Source organism: Tiliqua scincoides, chromosome 5, assembly GCF_035046505.1.
Source record: "Tiliqua scincoides isolate rTilSci1 chromosome 5, rTilSci1.hap2, whole genome shotgun sequence".
Lineage (NCBI taxonomy): Eukaryota > Metazoa > Chordata > Lepidosauria > Squamata > Scincidae > Tiliqua > Tiliqua scincoides.
Genome location: NC_089825.1, coordinates 33,238,991 through 33,250,711, shown reverse-complemented (window position 1 = coordinate 33,250,711; position 11,721 = coordinate 33,238,991). Strand labels below are relative to the sequence as shown.

The window sequence follows — 11,721 nt, the reverse complement described above, 5'->3', positions numbered from 1 at the left end:
TGCTGGCCATTTGCACAAGCAACTTCAACATGTCTGGCATCTGCACCTCATTTATGGTACTGTTGTGCCCTTTATGATGGCAGATTGCAAGATCCACTGTTGTAAAGGCCCCATTGGATCGGGCTGTTAGTTTTAAGTAAGTGTACTCTGAACATAATGTGATTTACTCATGTGTCACCTCTATCTTTTATCTCAGAAGTTAATATATAATACATTTACCATTTAGTTTGTTTCTCCTCCTCACTGTGATCAAGCAGATTTGGAACAATTGCCTGCCATTTTGCCAACTGTCTGTTGAAGATCTACTGTATGCTACTATTGTTCCTTAGTTAACAATCTTGTTCCCTGGGCTGAATAATCTCAATGTTTTCTCCTCTTTCTCCTTTCCCTAGCTTCAACCATGGAAAAGTCCTTAGTGTTGATGTTCCTTCTGCTTGTTGCTGTCTCATATACTTTGGCGAAAGATGCTACTACAACGAAAAATGAACAAAAGGACACAAAAACATCCCGTCCCAAACTACCCCAAACACTCTCTAGAGGTAAAAACATACCAGCTGAACTCTTGTGGAAAGTTATACATTTTTAATTCTGTATATTCAGGTCACACACACATGACTAGTCTAGTATTTATGCAGTCTGTCCTAAGTGTCAAAGAGAGGCAATTGCAGACCTATGCTACAAGATGCTGAAGTTTACCAACTGATTTTTGCCTTTGTTAATTTTCAGTACCTTTTGGGAAGCATTTTTTTTTTTTAATAAGGCATCTTCCATCTCCATTGTTCCTGTGCTTTAAGATCATATAGGAAAAACTTGTCTCTTTAAAAAGCACCTGGAGGAGAATGGGTTATGTTAAGCTGAACTTACTGCCATTTTTGCAATCAGAGACTTGCCCAAGTCACTCATCAGAGACTTGCCCAAGTCCAATCTCCCCAATCTTAACCTGCTGTAACATAGTAGTAAAACCAACCAATTTAGTGCCCTGGTGACAGCAGACAAAGCTGTAAAGCACTTTGCATTGTAAATTTAAAATGCTGTATAAGCAAGGAGCATTTACAAGCGGTGTCTTTCTTTAATCATAAAAAATAGGAAGTCCATAAAAATGTTGGGTGGGATTTTTGTCACTTGAGCAGATGGGCTTGATTAGGCTAACTTCATCTCATATTAACACTGAGTCTGAAGCAAATGCTAGTTCAGTTTAGCTCCAGCTATAAGAATCTCTTACACGTAACACTGTCCCCGAAAATGAGGGCAGTGGCTAATACACCACTGGCACTAGATACAGCATCAGTGAAGTGTTAGGATAGCATTTCTTCAGGATCACAGGTGGGGCTTATTTCTGACCTGAAGACCTCAACCGCACTCTTTTGAAAACATTTAAATTCCTTTTTTTTTTTTTTTTGCTTTAGGTTGGGGTGATCAGCTGATCTGGACTCAAACTTATGAAGAAGCTCTCTTCAAAGCAAGGACAAAGTAAGTTCCGAAAGGTGTCCATAGCACCATCATGTGTGATGCTGAAGTTCTGCTTTCAAACCCTGATTCTTGTTTGAAAAACCCTTTTCAGAATTTTGGTCCCAGCACATGTCTGATCTTGGAAGCTAAGCAGGGTCAGGCCTGGTTAGTATTTAGATGGGAGACCGCATAGGAATACCAGGTGCTGTAGGCTTATACCATAGTCTTTCGAGACTGAAGGTTGCCAGCCAAATCTAAATCTGCTTAGTTAATGCCATTCATGAGTTTCTATTTTCATCTAATCCACTATGAAATTCTCAAATGAAATGTCTTCTCTTTTTCAGCAACAAACCTATAATGATCATCCACCACTTAGAGGAGTGCCCTCATAGCCAAGGTACAATTCTTTCCAGTAAACAATCTTTTGGCTTCCGCCTAGCAATGTGCAAAGTTCATCTCTTACTTAAAGCTGCCTGAGAGGAAGAACTTCTGCCCTCGTCCTGTAATGAAAAACAATTGAGAGATACTGCAGGATAGAAAATGGGGATTTCCACCTTTATTTATCTGTCTTCTGTACCTTCCCAGATAGTCACTGTTAGAAATAGAGGGCTGTATTCATCCTGAATCGGTGGTGCTCCTGAAGAGGGGGGCAAAACACTAAATTTGTTCAGGCGCAGTAACGCCTGTGTAAAGTGCTGCTTCTCTTTGCCTTCAGAGCTGGTTACAGGCTTTTGCAGTCACAGTAGGCTCTGAAGGCAAGGAGGAGGGGCCACTTTACACAGGCATTCCTGTACCTGAACAAACTTAGCATTTTGCCCTCCCCTCCAGGAATGCCACTGTCCTGAAGAGCTCATAATGTGATCCCTCTTTACCTATGAATAAGAACGCATGACATGTATGAATGGTTGCTGTGAAATAGTGGGTCCATGCAAATAAAGGAAGGCATAGAGATAATAGCTCAACACATTTATTTCATCTTCAGAACAGAACCTGGCAATGAAAAAACAAGGTCTTTATACCCCTCAGCTCCACCCAGATTCCCCACAATTGGTGCCCTTGGAACTCTAAATTAAAGGGCCAATTGGATAGTAGGATTTTGATCCACCACCCATTGGCCAGCCATACGACTTGGCCAATCGGTTATGCAGGATTTGGATCCTGCATAACTTGCACACGTAACAGTTGCCCTGCCAGCAACCTCCACAACTGAAGCTGGGAATAGATCTTGTACACGTACAGACTGAATGTACAGTCTCCGTATGTAACTCATTTGAGAAAATGCAGAGTTTCTGATCATGTGAGAGAATCTACAAGTGGTGTGTGTGTGGTTTCAAGTGCATATACAAGTGGTGTGTGTGTGGTTTCAAGTGCATATACAAGTGGTGTGTGTGTGGTTTCCACAGCTTCAAATAGACATGTGTAGGTTGAGGGAGAACCCATATATGCAGTTCCTTCATGCCACACACTCACATCTGTGGGTATGTAGGGTGAACAAGGTCTTATAAGAAGTATCGTTTATCACATTTTGCTGTTATGCTCCTTATTCAACCGACTGCTACTTTTTCCACCAAGCTAAATGGATCAAGATGGAGAAAATTAACCACCTGAAACAAACTGGGTTGTTCAACTGAATGTATTCCTTATTCTAAAGGGCATGATACACTTTACAAACACCAGCACTGTGGTTGAGATGTACGTAGTATTCTTTTGGATGATATAGCTACTAGTCAAGTTTAGATTATCATGCTCTTAGTTCAGCTAAAAACCACATATTTTTAAAATCAAATGCTTTAATTGTGAGCTCTTTTGGTACTGAGGTTTGGTTTTAGGCTCTCACTGCTTTAGCTTATCTTTTTCCATTTCACAGAAACTTCTATTAAACATAGAGTTCATTAACTTTTGTTTGAATTTCCTTTGACAATAGGTATATAAGTGTGTTTCTAATACAAATAATTCCATTCTTATTGCTTTCTAGCTCTGAAGAAGGCATTTGCTGAACACAAAGAAATACAGAAGTTGGCTGAGAAGTTTATTCTCCTCAATCTTATAGTAAGGGATCCTTACTTTTTCATTTACATTTACATTTACTTACATTTTCAAGGGATCCTTGATAAAGGGTCCATTAGTCAATCAGATTTGACATAGAATTGCCTCTCATAGGTCAGCTTTTCCAAATGTAACTAGACGGGAGGGGGACAATACATGCCATGTATCATTTATAGAAAAAAATAATACACAAGTGTTTAGTTAGCCCACTGCCGAGTCCCCAGACTCTATTATTTGTTCTCATTGTTGTTGCCTCTTAGTACCCCATTCCTGGCAGGGATGGCAATGAGATTGATGAGGGATGGAATACAGTAGCAGGGGCAGAGTTGTAAGTGCCACATGGCTCCAAAACTCTCCTCCGCATTAGTTTCACCCCCAGACAAGCTCTGAGAGTGAGCGGGAGGGCAGCTTTCATGACGAGTTTGGGAGCTGTGTGGGACTTACAGCTCTACAACCCTCCCCCAGCTCCACTTCTGGCAGAATCTACTGTAGGTGGATGTCCAACACTGGTGACAACTCTTGCCCTAGCCCTCCAAAACCAGGAGCCAGCTCTGATTATCTGTGTTTGGAAAACTGTTACATTCACAACAAGACACTAGTGCATAACAATGGTACGTGTAATGTTTGCATGTTTGGTACACATTTTATATATACTGGCTCCCCAAGTTATTGATGGCTGTGTCGGTGCTTTCATGCAGGCGTGATAGTGCTAGGCCAGCAAGAACTGGCTGTTTCAACCTATATATGTTCCAACTTGCATACTGAGCTCTTGAACCTAACCTGTACTCGGGTTATAGAGAACTCAGAAGTAAGTCCCATTGTATTCAGTGGGGCTTACTCCCAGGGAAGTGTGCATAGGATTGCAGTCTTACCTAGGAGTAAATCCCCTTGAACTCAGTGGGACTTACTTCTTAATAGCTATGCACAGGGTTGTGATGTTAAAGATCTCTGCATTGTATTGTGTTGCACTGCTGGTTTTTTGACACTGATTTTAGTTAGTTTGAGTGTTGAGTTTTGGGAGAGTTAGGACAGACAAAAGAAATATTTTTTTACTCAGCGTATAGTTGGTCTATGGAATTCCTTGCCACAGGATGTTGTGATGGGGCATCTGGCCTAGATGCCTTTAAAAGGGAACTGGACAAATTTCTGGAGGAAAAGTTCATCATGGGTTACAAGCCATGATGTGTAATGTGCAACCTCCTGATTTTAGAAGTGGTTTACCTCAGAATGTCAGATGCAGGGGATGGCACCAGGATGCAGGTCTCTTATTGTATTGTGTGCTTCCTAAGGCATTTGGTGGAGCACTATGAGATACAGGAAGTAGGACTAGATGGGCCTTTGGCCTGACTGAGGGGGGCTCTTCTTAAGTTTTTAGTTGTTTTTTAGTTGTTAATTGTACTGGTTAAAAAAAAAATGTCCCCCTGAATCCTTGCTGGAAAGTGTTGGATAAAAACTTTTTAAAATAAATTCTCCTTGATCATGGTGATTGCAATGTTTATGTGTGATTTTAAATTATATGTCATATAGGAAAATTAAACTCTGAATTTCATTCTAGTATGAAACCACAGACAAGCATCTTGCACCTGATGGTCAGTATGTGCCTAGAGTTCTGTTTGTAGGTGAGTAATTTAAGGTCCAAAGATATCCATTTGAAAAACTGGTTCCAGTTTATTGGTATAGATATGTGAGATGAATGATTTCAAGTAATGGAAGTTAGTATTTATTGTGGGGTAAAAACTTCATTCACATTTTCTGCCTGCTGATTGAACAAAATATCCAGATCTAGATAGCTCACCTTTTGGGGTTTACTTTACCACTGACATGACACCCCCTCAAACTTCTTGACACAGTCAAGAAAGTAGTTGTGTCACATAGGGTTGCTAGTTTTCCAAAAGTGACCTAGTTTTTTCAGCTTTTCTCTTAGGCAAATGGGATTATTGTAATCTAAACTCATTTGGGAGCTGCCATTAGGATCCATTCCAGTACTAGGTTTGGTTTGGTTTAGCTTTTGAAGGTTTAGCAGCCATGTGATACCACCAGCTCAGGACTCTCATATTTTTGAATGAATCCAACCTGACAGCCCTTCCTATATGCTGAAAGGCAGTAATCCTCACCTCTGCAAGGCAGTGATAAACAGAGCATTACAAAGAACTGACAAAGTGTTGTATCCAAAACCGCCCTCTTTTCCATGCCTGCCTTTTGTTGTGTGTTTTTTAAGATGCAGAGGAGCAATAAAGGACCCAAAGAAGTGGTTCTTTAAGATTGAAAAGAATGTCCCCTTCCTTTCCATAGCAATATCCTGTCAATTTTTTTTTAAGTGTATGCTCTAGTTGTGGTGATGAAGCTATTTAATACTTATGTTGTTCACCCCTTTTATAATCCAAAAGACACGGTTTGCACTCTGTCCATTTAACACTGTACTTACGGATTGCACAGAATCTACAAGTGACCAGAATCTTGGGCTAAGAGACACGTTTTCCATAGTGGCTCTTCTATATTTAGCATGTGGAGGGCAACTGTCGGTATTCATTACCACAAAGCATCTTTTTCCATGGTCATTTGGCAGTGTCTCTGCTGTGTTCTTTTTATGGGGGGAAGAGTGGAATTGTGACTCCTCTAGGATAGGAAATAATTTTAAAATACATGTTGCTATGTGAACCACATTGAACTTCTTTTTCGTTGAAAGAAGGATGTCAATATTTCATTATACTGTGTGACAGTAACCATATGGGAAAGGGAATCTTATGTGTTTGGTTAGACATGCTTTGCCTGGAAAGAAGTAGCAGCAGCTCTTTTCATTTAGGGCCTGTTCATTTGGGTCTGGGAGTCATCACTTTCACCCTTTTTTCCCCTCCTGCCTAGATCCTACACTGACAGTTCGGGCAGATATTACTGGCAGATATTCCAATCGCCTTTATGCTTATGAGCCCTCAGATATTGCACTGTGTAAGTATTTTTCGTTCCCTATTGTAGTTTTGGAATGGAGAAATCCCCCATCCTACAGTTGGAGTACAATGGCATTGTACAGTCGCGTTAGGAACTCATCATTAGAATTTGTCTCCCTCTCACACACGCACACACAGAGAGGGAGAGGGAGATATTAGCATGGGCTTGCCCATCCATGAGGCCAACTGAAGTGGTAACCTCAGGCAGCAGATTGTTGGGGGGTACCCATTTCTGTCTGCCCACTCCATTTCTGTCTGCTCCTCTTCCCCCTTTCAACCTTGGGATTGGAAAGGAAGAAGAGGCAGAGAGGAAACATGGAGGGGAGAAGAGTGCTGAGCTAAAGTATTGGAGAGTGCGAGAGCAGAGGCTGGCACATCATTGGGTAAGGGGGGAGCATCTGGCATGCTGCATCCTATCCAACGTTCCCTGGTGTAGCCTTGCCAATGGAATGTGCACTTCACCCTGTGGTGGGAGGGTAGTTAGGGAGGTCTCCTCAAAGTAAGGGAACATTTGTTCCCTGACCTCCAGGCTGCACTGCGGTGGCACTGGAAGTTGGACAAGATTGGGCCCAAAGTTGTTTCTGTCAAGATCTTGTTTTCTTCCTGAGAAAATGTAATGGACTTTGAAGCATTTTGAAAAAAATACTAGATATTCTTATTTCAGCCATCCGGTCCTTCCTCAAGCCTACTTTAAACATGCCTCCTTAGGGCCCAATCCTATCCAATTTTCTAGTGCTGGTGCAGTTGTGCCAATGGGGTGTGCATCCTGTGGTGGAGGGGCAGTCATTGGGGCCTTCTCAAGGTAAGGGGACATGCGTTCTCTTAGCACGGGGCTGCATTGTGACTACCCCAGAGCTCAAAAGTTGGGTAGGATTGGGCCCTTAGTTGTCACACTCAGGGCTCAATCCTAATCCCTTATGTCAGTACCTTCCAGCACTGGCCTAGCGGTGCCAATGGGACCTGTGCTGCATCCTGCTGTTGGGTGTCATTCATGGAGGCCTCCTCAAAGTAAGGGAATGTTTGTTCCCTTACCTCGGTGTTGCATTGCCCTTAAGTCAGTGCTGGAAAGCACAGACATAAGGGGTTAGAATTGCACCCTAATATGTTTTTCTGCATACAACACACAATACTGTTCCACTTGGTAACCTATTGCATAAACTGAAAATTATCATCATTCATGTACAATTTTAAAAGTTATTTTTTAACATGTAATCCAGTTTTACTGGGTCAAAGATCAGGTATCCTATGATTGGCGGCCCACAAAAAGTACGCATTTTGTGTTCCACATTAGGTACTGTGAAATTAATGCCATGGTTTTTGTTGCCGATGGCTTAGCTTAACTGAAGTAGTACAGATTGACATTTGTAACACTGTTTACAACAGTTGATTACATCTTGTATTGAAAAAAAAACTTCCGTATATTTATTTCTAGTGTACTCAAATATGCAGAAAGCCCTGAAGCTGTTGAAGTCTGAATTGTGAAGAAACAAAACAGATCCGCCTAAAAGGTCTTCCACTTCTAATTCAGCCTAAAACTGTCCTCACCAAAGAAAATGTGCATGGGTTGATCTCAGATATGCATATCAAACCACACTAAGGATAATTTACAATAGGAGATCCGTGTTTATAAATACTCGTTTGTATTTGCGTGGCATTTTACGTATGGATTGCTTTTATAAAATAAGCATCAAAACACTGTATGTTTTTTTTTCTGTAAATCGGGTTTAAAAATAAAGAAATCCGCTTTTACGGTGTTTACAAAAGCATAGCCTGTCTGATTTTTGTGATCGTGGACATACCTATGACTTCTGGAGAAAGCATCATGATAGAGATATTGCTGCAAGGAAAGCAAATGATAGCAAAGACAGAGGACTTCAGTTGTATTCAACCAAAGAATGTTGAGCATTATGAGGAAAATGACTTAACTCTGCACTGACTTAACTCAGGCCTGATGACTTAATTCTGCACTGTGTCCTTAAAGACACCCTAGATTTTCCCCCACCACCAGCTCTCTCCCCTTGGACTAGGAGAAATACTGCTGCTGGCTGGGTTCAGATCCCTGCCAGGGAGCTGTATCTACAATATCTGTCTGGAATCTGAATTCAGGAATCAACAAACAAAATGGAGTGGAGCCAGCAAGTAAATAGTTTAGTGCTTTGCCTACCTACCTATGTTGCACATAGCACAGCGAAATAACTGTGTACTGTCCTCTTCAGTCTTCCTCTCTCTCTTTTCCTAAGATGATCTGTTGGAGGCCTAGGTTAAAACCCCTGTCAGGAAGGCACATAGAACACGGTCAATAACAGCCCAATCCTATCCTGCACTGGAATAGTCAGGCAGGCTGACTGACCTGACTGATCTAGAGCAGGTTAGTATATGGCGAGAAACTCAGTGTAAGGGGATACTTTTCCCCCTTGCCCTGAATAACATCCCAGTCATCCCTATGGGGCTACTCAGTTCTGCTCTAGTGAATTTGCTGGCACAAATCTGAGCAGCCCATGTAAGGCTGCAGAGCAAGGGAGTAGAGGTTAGGAAGTGGTGGGGGCTGCCACAGACCCCCCCCCCTGGGCCTGATCCACCTCCTGTCCCACACTCTCCCCACCCAAAAACACCCCTCCCTGCCTCTGTTCTGCTCTTCCACTAACCTCTCCCACCTCCACACCAGTCTGCCTGGGGTGGCGCAAACTCATCCTGTTTCAGCAGTGTGGAGGCTTGATCTGGCCTCCATGGGCCAGCATGTGCACGTCAATCACTGGCAGGATATAGTTCAACAGAGAGAAATGTGAAGTACTACACTGAGGTACAAAACAAAACAAAAAATCAGAGCCACAGGTACACGGTGGGAGAGACCCAACATGGCAGCAGAATGTGTGAAAGTTCTCGGTGTCTTACAGCCCAATCCTCTTCATAGCAGCAACTTATGGACAGAAGACTGCTGAACACTGAGGCAGTTTATTCAACAAGACTTCTCCCTGTTCAATCTCATTTTGCTTAAAACCACTGCTGGCAAAGAAATAATTCCATAAGACGGTGTTTCTCAAACTGTGGGTCGGGACCCACCAGGTGGGTGGCAAGCCAATTTCAGGTGGGTCCCCATTCGTTTCAATATTTTATTTTTAATATATTAGACTTGATGTTACCATGGAATGTGACTGCATTTGGAGAAATGTGACACATCTGTACTTCTAACAGGCTGCTATGTATCTGCTTTTAACCCTGATAGTCAATTGGGTAGGACTGCAGCCTAGGGTTGTTAAAAAGTTTCCTGCTTGATGTCGCTCCTGATTAAGACATAATTTCTGGTGTGTCCTAACCGATTCTCATTCTAAAAAGTGGGTCCCGGTGCTAAAAGTTTGAGAACCACTGCCATAGGACATAGAACCTGCTCCTATTATAAGAAAAACTCATTGAAATAACTAAGCAACCTGAAACAATGCTTTCCATGAGCCAGCATGCCCGCAAAGTCTCCATTACCTCCCAGAAGGTCTTAATTTACATAAATCTGTTGAATAGTTAATACTTTGTTTGTCAGCTCTTTATGTTACACATTCTACATCAGGCCATGTAACCAATAACAATGTAACCAAAGCATGGTCATCTATTAAATATCAGCACAACCACCATTTAAGTATTAATGTTGTTGGACTGGACATCACCTTACTGGGATCTCTGAAGGTCGAATGGCCTGACTTACAGCCATATCCCACAGTAAATGCTCGCCTAAAACACAGTTTTTGAAATGGCCTAGCCGAGCTGCAATCAGTTTGAACTTAGATGGGCTGTTTATTTTCCCTGTGTTGCATTAACATGTTGCATTTTCAAATTATGGTACAAACATGAAATTATTGGCTAATTGGACACTCTTAACTGCCTTTTTAAAAAAAATGTAGACAGTTATTTAACCCTTCATCAAATCTACTTCTAAACTATTCTATCTCAGATACAAGGACCATTTGGAGACACAAAACTTGACATGATTGATATGTGAAAAATTTACATATTTCTAGTAGATGACACTGTGGCAAAAGTGGCACCTGCACTTCAACATATTTTTAGATGTTAGATCCTTGACAGTGTGGAATCTGCATGCATTATAACAGGAAGGAATGGTAGAAAGAGTAGGTTCCTTAAACGGTGGGTGATTAGAAAGCTATGGGGCAGGAGGTCGGTTGAGCTGAAGGCTGATCGAAGAAAAGTTAAGCAGGACCAGTCCTGGTTGAGCCTTGGTTGAGTCTGAAGCTGATAAAAGCTGTCAAGAGAGAACAGAGCCAGGAGGAGGTGCTGTCACTGACCTCACTGTGAGAGGGTGATAGTCACCCTTGCAGTAAAAAGCTACCGCAGAAATGCACATGAGTGTGGACAGTCAACTTCTCAGAAGAATGATTAAGAGCCTGAGAAAGACCCAGCAAAAGGAAGGATGACCACACTGTGAAGGATTCCATCTGGAAATGAAGGGTTCTATGAATTGTAAAAACTCATTTGTAAAAAAATGAGTTTAGTACTATGTGAACTGCCTTGGGTCTGTAAGACACATTGTGACAGCTGGTGAGAAAGGCAGTATAGAAATGCAATTAATTTGTTACTAATATTAGTAACATATTAGTTACTTACTAATATTGAAAGTGTGGAGGAAAAAACCTCCCATTAGATATCAGTTATGCATACCCTTACATAAAGCATACCACTGAGTTTATTTTTCACATTTTTATACCACCCTTCCTCCAAGGCGCTCAGGAGGGTGTACATAGTTTCACAACACCACAACAGCCCTGTGAGGTAGGTGAAGCAGAGAGAGATAGAGACTGGTCACCCAGGAAGCTTCATGGCTGAACAAGGGATTTGAACCTGGCTCTTCCAGGTTTAAGTACTGGAGGGCCAACTCCCAAACCACTGATCTTTCTGGCTCTCAGGATGTTGTGGATAATGCAGTGTTTTTAAACCTCTCACTAATTATATTAAGCACAATCTACCTTTTTTTCTTACTAACATGTTACAACTGTTCTAATCTGGGAACTGACATGCTTTTCCTGCATCTAATTTTTCTTCATGCCACTTGCAAGCTGCCCCCACCCAAGGTATTTTTCTGGAGAGAAACATCATGATCATAATTTGATGGTTTCATTCATACATATACATGATTTCAAGACCAAGGTTTGAGAAGAGCTTGCCGCACTTTGCAAGTTACTCATCATATTCATCAAGCATGCTCAATCTCACACAAGACGCCCCCAGGACAATTTTAAACATACTTCATCAAAAGTTTTATTTCTTCTTAAATAAA

At 41.6% G+C, this 11,721-nt stretch overlaps 1 protein-coding gene across 1 annotated transcript; it reads left to right on the top strand.

Moving 5' to 3' along the window:
- The first annotated feature begins 400 nt into the window (after positions 1-400).
- AGR2 (anterior gradient 2, protein disulphide isomerase family member) lies at positions 401-7,922 on the top strand. Its single transcript, XM_066631021.1, has 7 exons — positions 401-539; positions 1,407-1,470; positions 1,794-1,846; positions 3,425-3,498; positions 5,051-5,114; positions 6,358-6,441; positions 7,873-7,922. The coding sequence occupies exons 1-7, from the start codon at positions 401-403 to the stop codon at positions 7,920-7,922; spliced, it is 528 nt and encodes a 175-aa protein (XP_066487118.1).
- The last annotated feature ends 3,799 nt before the right edge of the window (positions 7,923-11,721 follow it).

Bases quoted from the DNA above. Each gene is read 5' to 3' on its own strand.
- AGR2 (XM_066631021.1), top strand. From the start codon at position 401: ATGGAAAAGTCCTTAGTGTTGATGTTCCTTCTGCTTGTTGCTGTCTCA. The intron at 540-1,406 runs GTAAAAACATAC...TTTTTGCTTTAG, and splicing joins ACCCCAAACACTCTCTAGAG to GTTGGGGTGATCAGCTGATC. The intron at 3,499-5,050 runs GTAAGGGATCCT...ATTTCATTCTAG, and splicing joins TTATTCTCCTCAATCTTATA to TATGAAACCACAGACAAGCA.